The 14735-nt window shown below is 35.7% G+C and overlaps 2 protein-coding genes across 2 annotated transcripts in view; both read right to left on the reverse strand.

The window, feature by feature from the left end:
• The window catches only part of UNC13C (unc-13 homolog C), a 127380-nt gene extending 117427 nt beyond the window's left edge, over positions 1-9953 (reverse strand). The window contains exon 1 of the mRNA XM_085588704.1: positions 6979-9953. Coding sequence (XP_085444830.1) covers positions 6979-9949 — 2971 coding nt within the window. The 5' untranslated portion in view covers positions 9950-9953. The remainder of the gene's footprint in view (positions 1-6978) is intronic.
• LOC110474214 (protein unc-13 homolog A-like) overlaps positions 9856-14735 on the reverse strand; it is a 42808-nt gene continuing 37928 nt past the window's right edge. Inside the window, exon 8 of the mRNA XM_085588721.1 lies at positions 9856-10202. Coding sequence (XP_085444847.1) covers positions 10113-10202 — 90 coding nt within the window. The 3' untranslated portion in view covers positions 9856-10112. The remainder of the gene's footprint in view (positions 10203-14735) is intronic.

The following is a 14735-nucleotide window of genomic DNA, read 5'->3' on the forward strand; positions in this document are numbered from 1 at the left end:
TTTTAAATCATTCTTTAATGCACTTAACAAGTGGGGAAAAAGTACAGACTGAATGTGTAGCAAGCAACTGATACAGAGCATCCTTTCATAAAGCCCCAACTTTAGAGTAGCTGGTGAATGTAATTACTTGTTTTTTCTTCACAGACAAAAAGATGGATGCATTATCTTCATGACTAACTAATTACATTTCCTGCCATAATTTTTCAAAAGCAACATTTCTACAAATCTACTAATCTCAAGCTGGACAGACTGCCATTTTCTGTTTTAAGTCTCTAATATCTCCCTTTTTCATCAAAGGACAATAGAGAAATAGGAAGGGAAGGGTATAAAGACTTACGCCTCACTCCAGCAAAACCATTCACTCTCCTGTGCATGAAACAAGCATGCAAAGATGAATCAAATCAATATACCTTGGTTCATCAGCACCATCCTGATTGAATGCATGGAGTGTTTAATAATTCTTTAGAACACTGTTTTACCTCCTGTAATATTAGTGGAGGATTTTAAGAGTGCACACATGCACATGTGAAAAAGGAATTGTGGCTAACCAGTTTGGGTGCAGGAATATTCATCAGATTCTACCTACATCATCTGAAAATATATTTTATATCCTCCCATCCTGTACAACTACAGCTTCTTATTGTACCACTTCCCCATTTCCCCCAAAAAAGAGTTAAAGACATCCATCATTTTGTTTACCTGATGAAATGAGAGACACAAACATGGTGTTGAGAAAGAAAATCAAGACAGTTGGAAAAACTGGATTATTAAATTGCTGCGGTTCACTGTCATTCCCAATACAGCACCAAAATAGATTCCTTAACTTACAGTAATCTTGTTTCCTCAGCACCACACATCTATTAAAATGTATAGCAAGAGTAACCATTTCTTCCCTAGGCTGCTTGCACAATACACCTGTTCCATTGTGACCATCTTCTGATGTAAACAGAGAAGTTACACAGACGAAAACACTCTAGAATCTGCCTTTTTACATTATTTACACATGAAGAGAAGCACAATAGATTAATCACCTTCTGTTGAAAAGTACTCTGTCCCCAAACCTATGTCTTTATAGATGATACATTAGGTGAATATATATTCATTTTCCTTAAACATTGCAGATGAACTATATCAGCCACTACACAATCAGTCCTTATATTAATGAAGTAATTTATCACTCTTATGAAAAAAACCCAAACAAACCATAAATAAACGAGATGTGGGAAATCAAACAAAACCTTTTATCACTAAACACTGTGGCTCCAATGTTTTCAAACAGAACAAGAAACCTTGGCGCTAGGTACTGCTGCTACTTTTATTAACTATGAGTGTTTCTGTCTCAACTATTCTTTCCCAGTGATGCAAAGACTAATTGTGTTAATTCGGCCACTTTCTTTTCCTCCCATCAGACTGTGCCTGAGATCAGAAGGTGCAAAATGCCATTGGGCTGAGTGCAGGAAAAGCTTCTCAAAGAGATCACATAAAAAAACTGCTTCATTCATTACTCTGAACAAGGTGAGGCCAAACTTCCAGGTAACTTAAGAGTGTGGCCACAACTCAGCTTCAAGCCTGGTTGGGGGATTCTGCAGAATCTGGGTTTACATTAACACACCCCTCAATGGTATAAAGTATGTCTATACAGTATCAACTGAAAGCAGCATTAGTTCAAGATAGTTTAGATTTAATTTTTGGTTATTTTATAAAAAGCATATTTAATTTTTAACAACAAAATACTTGAAGAAACAAGATGTAATGAGAACAGAATGCTCTTAGCTTTCAAAGAATTCCCAAAGCATGAAAAACTGTAACTTTCATTGTAACAAAAGCAGACTGATTAAAAAGGGCAAAAGATGACTTACCAACAATCTCTTTTATACTATCTTATGAACAAGACTGATTGGCATTAGCTGCTAGTACTGGTCAATGAAAGAACAGGCATCTCAGTTTGGCATAATACAAGCAAATATATATGTTATATCTTTATTAATTGCTTCAGTATTTTAAACACTAAACTAAATTTCTGCCATCTGTCTAGGACATCCTTCTCTTTGCCAGTCTGCACCAGCAGTCTGAAAAGGAACTTTAGTTTTACAGAAATCCACCCCCCCCCCAAACCCAAACACAACTCATCATATTTTAATCAGTCAATGTAGTTACCCCAAACAATTAAGCAATAAAATGGGATATATTTCTCTTTGTACAAACAGTAGTCCTTTCTTAAAGTCTATTTCCCAATACAGTTAAAGTAGACTGTGTGCAGAGGAACTCTTTCATATAAAAAAACCAATTTAACTTCTAATAAGCTTTTTATTTCTCCATTACAGTCACCATCAAAGAGTAAGGAATGTTCATGAGCAGAGTAAGGTTTTTTTTATCCAATTTCCATCTGAGTGGCTATAAAATGACTGTTAATTTACTAAACAATACCAGATCAATTTATTTTCATCTGGCCCATAGCACTGATCATTTCAAGTCCAAATCTAAGACACATTCACGTAACAAAACCAGTACAACACTATTAACTATTAACAACAGCTATTAGCTATGAGTAACTGTGCACCTATGCAAGTGCATTAAAAACAAACATGATGAAGGTAAGAGATAGGGAAAAAAGTCCAGGTACAGCAAGCCAGGGTTAGATTAATTTCTAAAGCCTTTAGTCTTTGAGAAAATACAGCTAAGTCAATTCCTACTAACAGTTTTCATAAAAAAGGCTAGAAAGCTGTCCAAATAAGAAAATAAGTACTTGTTTCAGAAAAATCATAGTTTTAATAGGCAGAATTTGAATTTGCATTGAAATAAGCTTATTTTCCTGGCAGCTTTTCTTAACATGGAACCAAATGACCACAGCACCAGGACAGTGAGGTAATATATTACTGGTTCCTTTGGTTTCAGATGTTAAACAAAATAAAGAGTGTATTCATACTCATCTCCAAGTTCTGTTCTTCAGTCAGACACCACAAACCGAAATACAAATCCTTCCTATACAATAAAAACAATTCTCTCCCCTGTGAAAGAGGCAAATCCAATTCCTGTTCCCTGTCCTCTTGAGTTCCCACTGCATCTGTGTATAGAATTAGATGACTCCACACATCTTAACATCATAAACAGTCTAGAGGTTACTCTGTGTCTGAAAATTCAGACCAAAGGCATTTTAAAATCGGAATGATTTTTAAAATCTGACATGTCAAATGATGACCAAGATCTTCAACAAGTGGAGCAAGAAGCTACTGCTCACAAACTACCACTCATAGAAAGAGTCTGTTATTGAAAGCAACTGAGAAGAGTGCATGCAACTCTGGAATCTTTTCCAGAGGCATAGTTTCATCAGGACAGAAAATCATGCTTATGCTAAGGCACCTGTAAAAGGTAAGATAGGGATGGAATGAAAGAAGCCACTAGGGAAAAAGAAAGCTAGAAAACAAGTGAGGACTAGAACAATGAATAAAAGCATTAGTCATTCTCAATTACAGTGTAAAAAGAAACAAACAACAGGGTAGCATTTTTTTTTTTTCAAGCCATCAATCCCTCCATTAATATGCATGCATCCATGCAATGTCTCTATACCCTTACAGAACTTTAAATCTGAGGATTACTCAGGTACTGCTCATGTCTCCTCTCATTCATATAACCTAGTCATTCCAGTATGCCTCCAAAAACATTTTCCAATAAATAATACATAAGCAATCAGCCTGGAGTGTATTTTTTCCTCCAGCTAGTGACAAAGAACAGGGCTATCTTATGAGGTTCTTGTACACTAACAAATTATTTATGTACCAAAGATTTATTTGCCTTACCTTATGCATTACTAGAATGAAAATAATATCATTCCAAACCCTTCTTTTGTATTAAAGTGAAGAACTAAAACTACTATATTATATGGTTCTATCTCTGCTTGGACAGATTGTTGTCTAACAACTCCTGCTTACATGGAGGAAAGAAACAATTCATTGAAGAATAGCTTAGGTTTTGGTTATATAATGAAGATTAATTCAAATAAATTGTTCTCTTTCTAGTACTTTTCCATCTGAAGTAAGAACTCTGGAGCTGACTGTGAATTAGTTACAGGGGTAAGAGAGTAATAAAGCCCCAAAAATGTTCATAGAAGTAATGTAAACCCTAGAACAGATATTAGTCACTTAAAAAAAAAAGTGATTATTGCTCCTGTAAATATTAAAATGAAAACTGAATACCTTATACAACTATTTGCTTAAATGACAAACTAAGTATTCTCTGGACATGCCTAATTACACACATAAAGAAGAGAAGGCAGGTTGTCAAAAATGAGAAGTTACAAAATATGTTTTGGGACTTCTGAAGAACTCCTTTAAGAACTGATTTAAAAAAATCTTTTTTTCTAGACTGTGCCATTCAAATAATAAACAGAAAATGAAGGTGTTTTGTCTTAGCAACCAAACTGACATTAAGAAGACACCCCTCTTCAAAGGCTGCATACAAAGTATTCAAAAATGCATTTCCATATCACAGAACAGCTGAGGCTGGAAGGGAACTATGGAGGCCTTGTCTAAGAACTGTGCTCAAATCAGGCCACCCAGAGCAGACTGACCAGGACCGTGTCCAGATGGATTCTGACTACCTCCAAGGACAGACATCCCACCTGTGGATTTCATTATCTGTGAATAGACTGACTATAATATCCATTATCCAGCTCACTGAGAGTAAGCTAAAAGTGAGATAAAGAAAGATTTTCCTCCAACAATACTACCTGTCACTCAACAAAAAGAGTTTTCAGGTAATGTATTCTTTGAATAGACTACTTCAGTTAGAAAAGGTATTTTGTAAGTTTTAAATTCTCAAGAACTGTTATGTGTTCTGTGGACAGACATAAAGTAAGAATATCATATTCATCCATTAGATATAAAAACCATGAAAGACAATAGGTATTGCTAATAGGCACTGCTAATAGGTATTGCTAGGTGTGATACAGCACCGGAAGACCCATTTGTAAAAACCAGTTGATGACTGCTGCAGCAGAATTCCTGACTGAAAAATGTATCCTCTTCCTTGATGGCATGGAAAACAGTAGGAAGAGGAAACAGAGCTGCTGTGCAAGAGTGAATATATATTGTTCTCAGAATGAGCTGAGAAGTAGTGTGTTGTAGCAGTTCATTTTTAAACTCCCCTTAACCTCCTCATGTATTACCTTTCTCCTTTATTTCCCTCCTCTTTTATAATATTCTATTAATTTATTTTTTTGAAAAGTAAGTGGAGGTCCTAGTATGACATCTACTAACCATGCAGACACTTGGTCCCATAGAATACAAATAGAATACAACCCAGTATCACATTTTCATTAACTGGTCTTGGTATCAAATGGATTCTCTGTAAATAAAAGAAAAGTTTCAGTTATTCAGAAGAAAAAATGTCAGTAGATTAGAAGACAAAAAGAAGTGTAAAAGAGACTAAAGGATTCCTATAAAATAATTCCTATAAAGGATTGCATGGGATCTATCAAAGTTAGTTCTCTTTTTCTAGCAACTGTTATCTACCACTATTCCCAAACACGCAGACTTTAAATACAAGAATCAATTTGGGTTTCAAAATTTGGGGTCTTCCTTGTGTGCTTTCTTTAATATATTCCTGAGACCATTATATTCCTATTATACAACGACTAGGTAAAATGGATGTTGTTCCCTTCTACTATGCCTCACAAAATCAGGAAGAAGTAATGAAAGTCCTGTTGATAGCTGTTCATTCATATACACATCACCTAGTGTCTAACAGAGTACTGTAGAAAAACCGCTGCAAAATACAAGCATACAATTGAGTATCATTAGTTAAAGGTAAAATAGACTTTAAAATAAACTCTACTACTATCAAAATTTAAATGCATATGTAACTGACTTTCAAGTTGACTATATATTTATTGTAAAAGTAGTTGTTCATGTACAAAAGAAACACTGTAGTAACTCAAGCTCATTACTACTAAATCTACAATCTACTACAATCTTTGGCTAAAGGCACAGTTTTTCATCTTTTTGTATCAGGTGATTATTTTCCAAGGCCGATAAAGGAAAGATTCAGTCAAGGTGACAATTACCATCTGGCTAGCTACAGTCATTATGATGCTCCCAATTAAATGCACATGCAATATTATAATGGATGTTATTAGAATTACAATTAATGTTTACATTGAGTATCACCATATTTGTGTATCACTAATATATTACTTTGTCTATTACTAGTAATTACATTGTATATTATTAAAGTTATATATACAACTGTCTGCTTTGAAGTCTGATAATACAAAAGAGAAAAAATAATGAAAAAATCAGTGCCAAACCCTCCTGTGAATTTAGTTCCTTCCTAAAGGAACTTCTTCATACATGGATGCTACCATTTACACTCTTGTCTTTCTTCCACACTCTTTTCATCCCATTCTGGGGACTGACTACTCTGAGAGCTTGTTGGGAGTACAAATAAGGACAGAATCAAAGTAAGAACAGACATAGAATCACTTTAGACTTCTACTCTTATAAATACATAAGATGTTATGGGTTGCATAGGGGGTAGAGAACACTGCCCATCAGGATGAATACAGAACCAACAATGCCTTGAAAACTATTGAAGAAAGCAAAGTGTAGTATCGGAACGCCTCTATTACTCCTTTAAATACATTTCTAAAACTATGAGGAAACTAAGAACAGTATACTATTCAGTTCTTTTCAAGACTTAAATCTCGTGAAATTTAATTTTCAAGTTACTGAAATTCAAAGAAATATAGTTTCTTACAAGCATGTCTCACAAAACATATTCAGAAAACTATTTAAAAAGAATTTGAAAAAATTTAATATTTTTATTTCTGTGGAACTATTTCACCCTCTTAACAAAACCAGATACAAGGAGTTTTTTTCTGCTGAATTCAATGGGAGCAAGAAGAGGTACTATACAAAACGCAATGTCCAATTCTAATGAGAACAACGTTTTACTTAGAAGATAGTATTAAAACACTATTACCTCCAGCAAGGATCTTCTCCTCCAAATCATTCATTTGTTTCTTGTACGCTTTCAAAGCAGCTTCTTTAAATGATGGTCGTACTCTTTTTTTCTTTGGAATTTCAGTAACTTCAGTAATCATCTCTGGGACATTCTGATTTTCATCCTCCTTTATTTCTACTTCAGGAGCCAAGTCACTTTCAACTTCCAATATCTCTTCACTGATCACACTGTCAAACTGTGTGTCATATTGTTCCTCTGGTAGCATGGCATATGGAGTTTCATACAAAGACTGGTCCAGTTCATACTCTTGGATCTGCTCACTAGTTTCACTACTATTAGTTCTGTTTTCAAGTTTAGCAAGGACTTGTTCCATTACTTCTACATAGTCCGTTTCATTCTCACCAGATGGTTCAATTAATTCTTCCTCATACTCAGCTTTGTAGCAATAGGGCTCAGCATAAACATCAGAATCAAGTGTTGTACTTGATTCATTTGCAGTAGACTGAGATAATGTTCTAAACCTTCCCATAAAAGATGATCCACTGTCTTCATACCCACTTAAACTTTGTGTACTTTTATTCCAGACTACTTCTAAAGCTGACTTAGCACGCTGAAGTGTAGATCCAAATTTAGGAAAGCTGAAAGTCTTATCAGAAAGATCTATGCTTAATCGGCTGTGCCATGATTTAGGGGCAGTTTCCTCCGAGTCGTCACTTGGTAGTTCACTTTGACTTCGGTACATCATAGGCAATTTGTTTTGATTCTGATAAGAGGAGATAGAATTTGTTTCCTGATAATCATCATATTGACCAGTCCACTGACTTTGTGTTTCACTGTCAAGGCCCGGACAAGATGGAGAAGTACCATCTAGTGTAAAATCATAGCTTTCAGTATCATACTGGAGGTCAGAACTTTGGCCCTTTCCAAAATCTGTTTGTTGGTCTGAAGGGCTGCTCATATCATACACAAAAACTTCCTGCGTGGATGAGTCTAGGCCCAAATCTGCCCCTTGTTCCAACTGATTCCAGTTTTTCCATGGGGAAAGATCATCCTGTAAAGAAAGCTGACTATCATCATAATGGTTTATATCTCCAGACACACGGATTATTCCATTGCTTACTCCACTATCAACAGTTTCTATGTTCCCTGTTTCATTTTGCTCTGGATACTGCTGCATGTCTTGGGCAAAAGTCTGTTCCTGGGAACTGCCATACCAGTTTAGAGAATCATCTTGCCTTCGCTGCCAAAGTTCTCGATCAGAGGAAGACAACAATGAACTGCCATTTGTTCTGCTAAAATACTGGTTTTCTGAAAAATCCTCAGAGTAAGACTGACACAATTTTGAGAAATCTGATTCTGAACGGCTAAGCTTTGGTGTTGCAAAGTCATTCTGTAAATGCCATAAAGGAGTCACATCTGAATAATAGGCCTTTGATTGTTTTTCCATAGTGTCAAATTCTGGTGACTGATTGTCATAACTTCTGTGTGAAAAGGTGCTATTGTCAGCAGTTCTGTTAAGGTCTTTAGTGTTTGGGGACTCAGTAGTCCCCTTTGTAGTGCTTGTTTTTATCTGAAATGCTGATTTAGATATTTTTGCATAACTGTTCTTATTTATATCTGACTCCAAGTCTTTATCACTGTCAGGTGACTCCCAGTCATGCATTTTAGATTTTGTCTCCACTGTTAAAAATTTCATATCCATGCTTTCATATGTCTGAGAGGAAGGAAGCCCTCTTTCTTTTTTATCTTTTATTTCATGGGAAAATATATCTGTAGAAATTCCAATGCCAGTTCCCTTAAGTTTATAAGACTTTTTTAAAATCAAATCTCTCTGTTGTGATGACTCAAAGTAAACAAGAATGGGTCTTGGCTTTGCATTTGGACAGTCTCTTTGCTGCCCAAGCCTTTGGGCAAACTCAATTTTAATAGTGCTTTGTGCCTCTGAGAATCCCATTTTTTCCATTAATATTTTGTAAACTATGCTTTCAGCTTTTTCCAGCCGCTCTTCAGGCACATTTAGAAACCTAAGACTTGCTTTGTTTCCTGGGTGGCCTATCTGCTTAATGTAGTCATGTATGTCCCGAGTTTCTCTTCTGGACTGTACAAATCCAGTTCGCAATTGTTCAATTTCATTTTGCACAACTTCTACACTACTAGAAATTTCATCAATTGATTGTTTCAGAGCATTAACATGCCCTCTTAATTCAGAGAGTTCTGTTTCAATTTGACTAATTCCCTGAAGCTCTTTAAAGATCATTTCCATAACATCATGGGTTTGGCTAATACAACCTGTTGAACTAAAGCCAGGTTCAAGAGTATTTGATTTCTGGTGACGGCCAGTTCTGTCCAGAGATTTACTTCTTAATCCCCATGTTTTCCTCCATGAACTTAGCTCTGAGTCTGACGAGACACATTCTTGGCTCTTCTTCCATTTCCTTAGTTTTCGTAAGGCTCCCAGCTTCAGTGTGTGTAAAGTGCGCTCTCCATCCGAACTTCCATCAGAGGCTGCCAGGCTGCTCAAGCTCTTCCTGTTGCGTCGGACAGGCATTGTGTGGGATAAGTATTCGTTTTTCTTGCTATTCGTTTTTACTTCACTTAATGACTCAGAACATGAGCTATCATTTGAAGACAGGTCTTGAACTATATCTTCATTATTAGTGTTTGCTACAAAAATATGCCTTTGCAGTCCATTGGCAATAGCAACTCTGTAACTGAATGTTGGAGAAAGTGAAAATTCTCTATTGCTTTCCTCTTCTTCAGTTGATAAGTTGCGAGCAGATGGGCACTTGGCAATCTTTTTAACGGTGCTTTTTAAAGTATTCGAAAATTTTGGATTTTTTGTTTGTCCAATCTGACTTAAGTCTTGTTCCTTTTTGTTCTGACAACTCTCCTTCCTTTTTGTACTATTTCCCGATTTCTTTGTAAACATTCCTTTGCAAATCTTATATATATAAGATGAGATCAGGCTCTTGAAGAGCACAGAAACCATGGAGTGCAATTTATTTTAAGCTGTTTCCATAAAACACAATTTTTGATCCAGAGAAGTATTTGTATCTCCAAAAGGATCATTGGCAAATGTTTCAATGGAGACAATAGCCATAAAAACTACTGATGCTCTGGAATAATGTGACAGAAAAACTAAAACAAAAAAATTACACATTGGCTTGTTCGAAACAAAATCCTGAAGAGGCTTTGTATGTCTTGCAAAATCTCACTGTGTTGGACATGGCTTCTTGAAGTGTCTAAAAAGGAGGGAACGACATTACAATGTCTGTCAAGCAAACGTATCATTCAATAATACTGATGATGTTTTAACTAGGTTACAATGAAAACACAGATGATTCCCCCTAATTATTCTGGATAGATTTTTTCATGAAATATTGAAGCTGAAAACAGTTCTAGGCAATATTGTTAACAAGAACTAATAAGCTATATGTATTTCCAGCCTTCATCCAGTTTAATTCTCTGACTTTAACAGAGATACTCAGTTCAAAATGCTTTCTGCTTTCTTTCAGAGTACTGACATTTCAATTGAGATCCTTATGATATAAAACAGTGATCAAAAAAAAAAAAAAAGGACAAGACAACTAATGGTTACTAACTAACAAAACAGAAGTAGAAAGTTCTCTTGCTTCATCTTTTGGAACAAGGTAGGATTCAGGTACAAGTGAGTATGGTATACACAATGTGGTGTTCTATCTTGAGATTGAATTATGTATATGACTATAGTTTGTGAAATAGTTGCTTTGATACCAGACTCGAATATGCTATGATAAGCCAGGACTCAGAAGTGGGCTTATCTTCCTGGTATCTCTTCTTTAAGAAGTAAAAATAAAACAACTCCTAGAGTATAGCAGAAAATAATGACAACTAATGGAAATTTTCATCCAGGTTATTCAATTTGACATTATTCTGATAACAGAAAAAACCCTGCAAACCTACACAAAACATAGTTTACAAGTTCCAGGACATAAATAGGTACCATTACAATAGGAAAACTATTTGATCTAAAAGAAGCCTAAAAAGCTTCCATGAGGTATCCAAAAGTTTCCATTCCATACAACAAAAGCTTGTGTTCCATAGAAATGTAGTCAATACATTTTAAACATGTCAATGTATTCTTCTGTACAGCATACCATTCACCTCCCAGTATCACAGCTGTGGAATAATAAACAAGGCAACCAGCTCAGAAAAATCCAGCTCTGAAAAATCCATCAAAGAAGTTCTTAAAATGGCCATTTTGATTCTTAAAGCAACTAAACATTCTTTGGCAGACTAAGAAATCTGTTTAGATAAAGGGTTAAAAATTGCTCTGTGGTGTCTGAAGAGGAGTAGATAATATGAACTGTCCTTGTCTGCAAACATCTTGGCACTCTATGAAACATCATGATCCACTGACATACCTCAAGATGTGGTCTTTGCATTGCATAATTTGTCTTCACTGACCTTGCTATTACACTCTATATATTTATTCATTACATATATACACATATGTAAAGGTAAATAATAAACGCTAAACCCTCATAAATACTGCAGCGGCAAAATGCACTGTTCTGCACAGAGCACAGGAAAAGCTGCTAAAAGCCTGGGTGGCTTCTGGAATCCTGGAACAGAGGATGTAAACAGACTTATTTCCTTTCCAGTTATAACAAAATTGGGATGCAGAGTGAGCAGAAGAATAGATAACATTCTTCACTCTTGCCAAAGTGTCTATTTATTATTTTATAAAAAGATTAAATATCTGGGGGACATGAATCATATTTTTAACACACAGGCATCAGCACAGTCCTTGCCACTTTTTCATATAGGCTTATGCCTAAAGCATCAAGACTGAATTAAGAGCAAGCAATACTTCGAAGCAAAAGAATGGCCAATGAGACTGCATGCAGTTTTCAAGAAATGCAAACGACATCTCTCAGAATATTGAGAAGTTTCACTAGAGCCAAGGCTGCCTTGTTCTCACATATTATTAGTAGAGAAAGGAACCATCTTGGGACACTTTTCAACGTCAAAGGCATGTTTCTGGATGTAGAAACACTTGTTAACCATTCAGCTCTTACACTGAATGCTTGTAACCATTTATTGAACAAGATCTGAAGTGTGATTGCCTACCTCCTTTGCCCACATAGTCACAGATTTTTAAATGCTCTCTTATATAAACTCCACTTAGATGACTTGGACATGCTTCAAATGACTTCAAATCAACAACGTATAGACAAGCCAGAAGGCTTGTTTCCTGTCTCAATCTAAAAAGCATCAAGAAATAATGAAGTTATCACTGGAATCTGGAACATTTCCACTTACTTTAAATAAGGTTTAATGCTTCTCTGCAGAAGAATCTTGATTTCATAGCAAGCCATACACACACACACATATATATATATGTGCGTGTGCGTGTGTGCGCGCGTGTGTGTGTTTTACCTGGCGTTTAACCAAGGCTTTTTATCAGAGTTAACTGAAAGTATTACAAACAGCTGAACATTCAGAACTGAATTTATTTAAACCCAGTTTCTGACAACGCCATAGTGAATTAAAAGCTGTACTGTTACAAACACAGGGAGATCTGCTAAATGGAGCAGATTTATGTTCTCTCATGCGAGTTCTATTCCATCTCAGCTGTATTAGTCATATGATCTGTTAATCAGTTTACAGCCTACCATTGCTCTGTCAAAAACTCATTTTCTACAATAGTAAGTCTACACATGGAATCAAGTTTGAATCATTACAGGTCTCATCCATTTCTTTTTGTAAAGATTTGCAAGGGTTGTTCTTAACATTTTAAATCCATGTAAAGTTAAAACTCCATAAGATGGGTTTCTCAAAAAGCACATAGTCTCCAAATGACAACTTGCACCTCATTCAAATGATTGACTTTGTTCTTTCTCATTTTATCCAGGTCTCCAGATAAACCATTATGACCTAATTTTTTAAATTCTTACTTTGCTTATTTATTGAATGAAAACAGTTTTTATGCTGAAATTCAACTCATAAGGATTCATGTTGAAATATTACAGCAGTAAGGTATGGACTTTATGCCAGATGGTAATAGAGCAAGAAACTAGAAAGCATTATGGATTATGAGACTAGAACTAAAATAAATTCTTAATGGGGTCCTTCTACAAAGAAAGGACAAACTGACACATCCATCAACTTTTGACCCATAGCAAGTCTGAAAATAACTTTGTCAATCAACCTGATGGCGAACACATAATGTAGAACAGTTTCAAGCATATTCAACTGGATTTATTGATTACAAAGCATTGCCAAAATAAAAATGTCAGTTGGAAGCATAGTTTATAAAGGATCTTCTTCCAAATCTAAAACTAATGTGTAAGGTAGAAGGGGGGAGGAGTGGGCAGAGTTAAAAATGATAGCTTTTTAAATAATGCAAACAGAGCATTTTAGTTACATATCTGAACATCAGACCCCTATTTCAAAAAACTATTTTAACAAATCCAGCCCTTTATTTTTACAAAAAAAAAAAACAACAAGTGAATCATCTTAAAAATATAATTTTAGTATTTAAATAGAATAGCTAGATAACTGCTCAGCTTCTGTTCAGATGCTAGTAAATGAAGCTGCAGAGCAGCAGCTCTCTCCAGTTAGAAGTCGCTTTTTGGATGCAGACTGTCCTCTTATAAAGCAAGAGCCAGGCAGAACCATAGCCTTGCTTAACCTTCACACTATTAATCAATTACAAGGGGTCTGTGTGTATTGAAAGGGGGCAGGCAAGAAGGTGAGACTGAAGTGCAGTTTCTCTCTACAAAATACCCTATGACAGTTCATGTTGACAACACCAAGATGGTAGGGGGAACCAAAACAAAACCAAGAATTCTTCATCTGCAGTAATACTAGTCTGTATTGCTGCCAAAATAGTCACTAGAGTCTATAGACAGAAACATATTTTTGTGATATGCAAAATACTCATTAGAAATTAATTAATTAAACATACCAAAAAAAAAAAAAAGTGCAAACAGTCTACCCTGCATCTGCAGAAACTGAGACTAAGAGAGGTTCTCTTACTATCAGGAACATAAGGGATCAAGAATTCAGATATACAGACATATTAATTATGGTCTTTTACCAGTCTTTATGCTTGCCTGGGATTAAGGTTATCTTGTCATAAGAGTACTTGCCCTCAGCCCAGGTCTGCTGGGTGAAACCTATGCTCCCTTCTTTTGACAAGCATTATTAGTTTTTGCTAATGCATTGCATTAGCAAGAACAGTGTACACTCCACATTGCTTCATTAATTTACTATAACAGGAACAGTATATTGACAATCATCTCAACTAACCTAATTCAGAAGAACTTAATTTAGAGCACTTATCTGGTCCTTTATATTATTCCCAAATTCTCCCTGTAGTTTTAACTACTCACATTTTTAATTTGTGTAATTTGTGAGTCTCAAGGTAAAATGACACTTTTCTTAACACTGCATATGCTGCAAGGATGACCTGCCTGAAGACCCTGACCAGAGGCAGGGATGGGAGCAATGAAGAGACCTGCTTTCTCTTTTGGATAACTACTCTTTGCTCCAAGAATTCCTCAGGTTTTCACAGCAGCAGACTTTTGCCTATCCCTTCAGCCCCTCCAACATTCACACATGGATGTTGTGAGTCCAGCATGGAGCGCTATCAGCACTCTCACCCTTTGGCTAGGAAGATATTCTTATTCTTCGAAATTACTTGGAAAATTTACTATATCTGCTTATTTACCTGCTAATATCTCTTTATAGATCATGCTATTTATGCATATCCAAATACCCTCAGAACA

Source organism: Lonchura striata, chromosome 10 (assembly GCF_050655825.1).
Source record: "Lonchura striata isolate lonStrDom1 chromosome 10, ASM5065582v1, whole genome shotgun sequence".
In the NCBI taxonomy this organism is placed as follows: domain Eukaryota; kingdom Metazoa; phylum Chordata; class Aves; order Passeriformes; family Estrildidae; genus Lonchura; species Lonchura striata.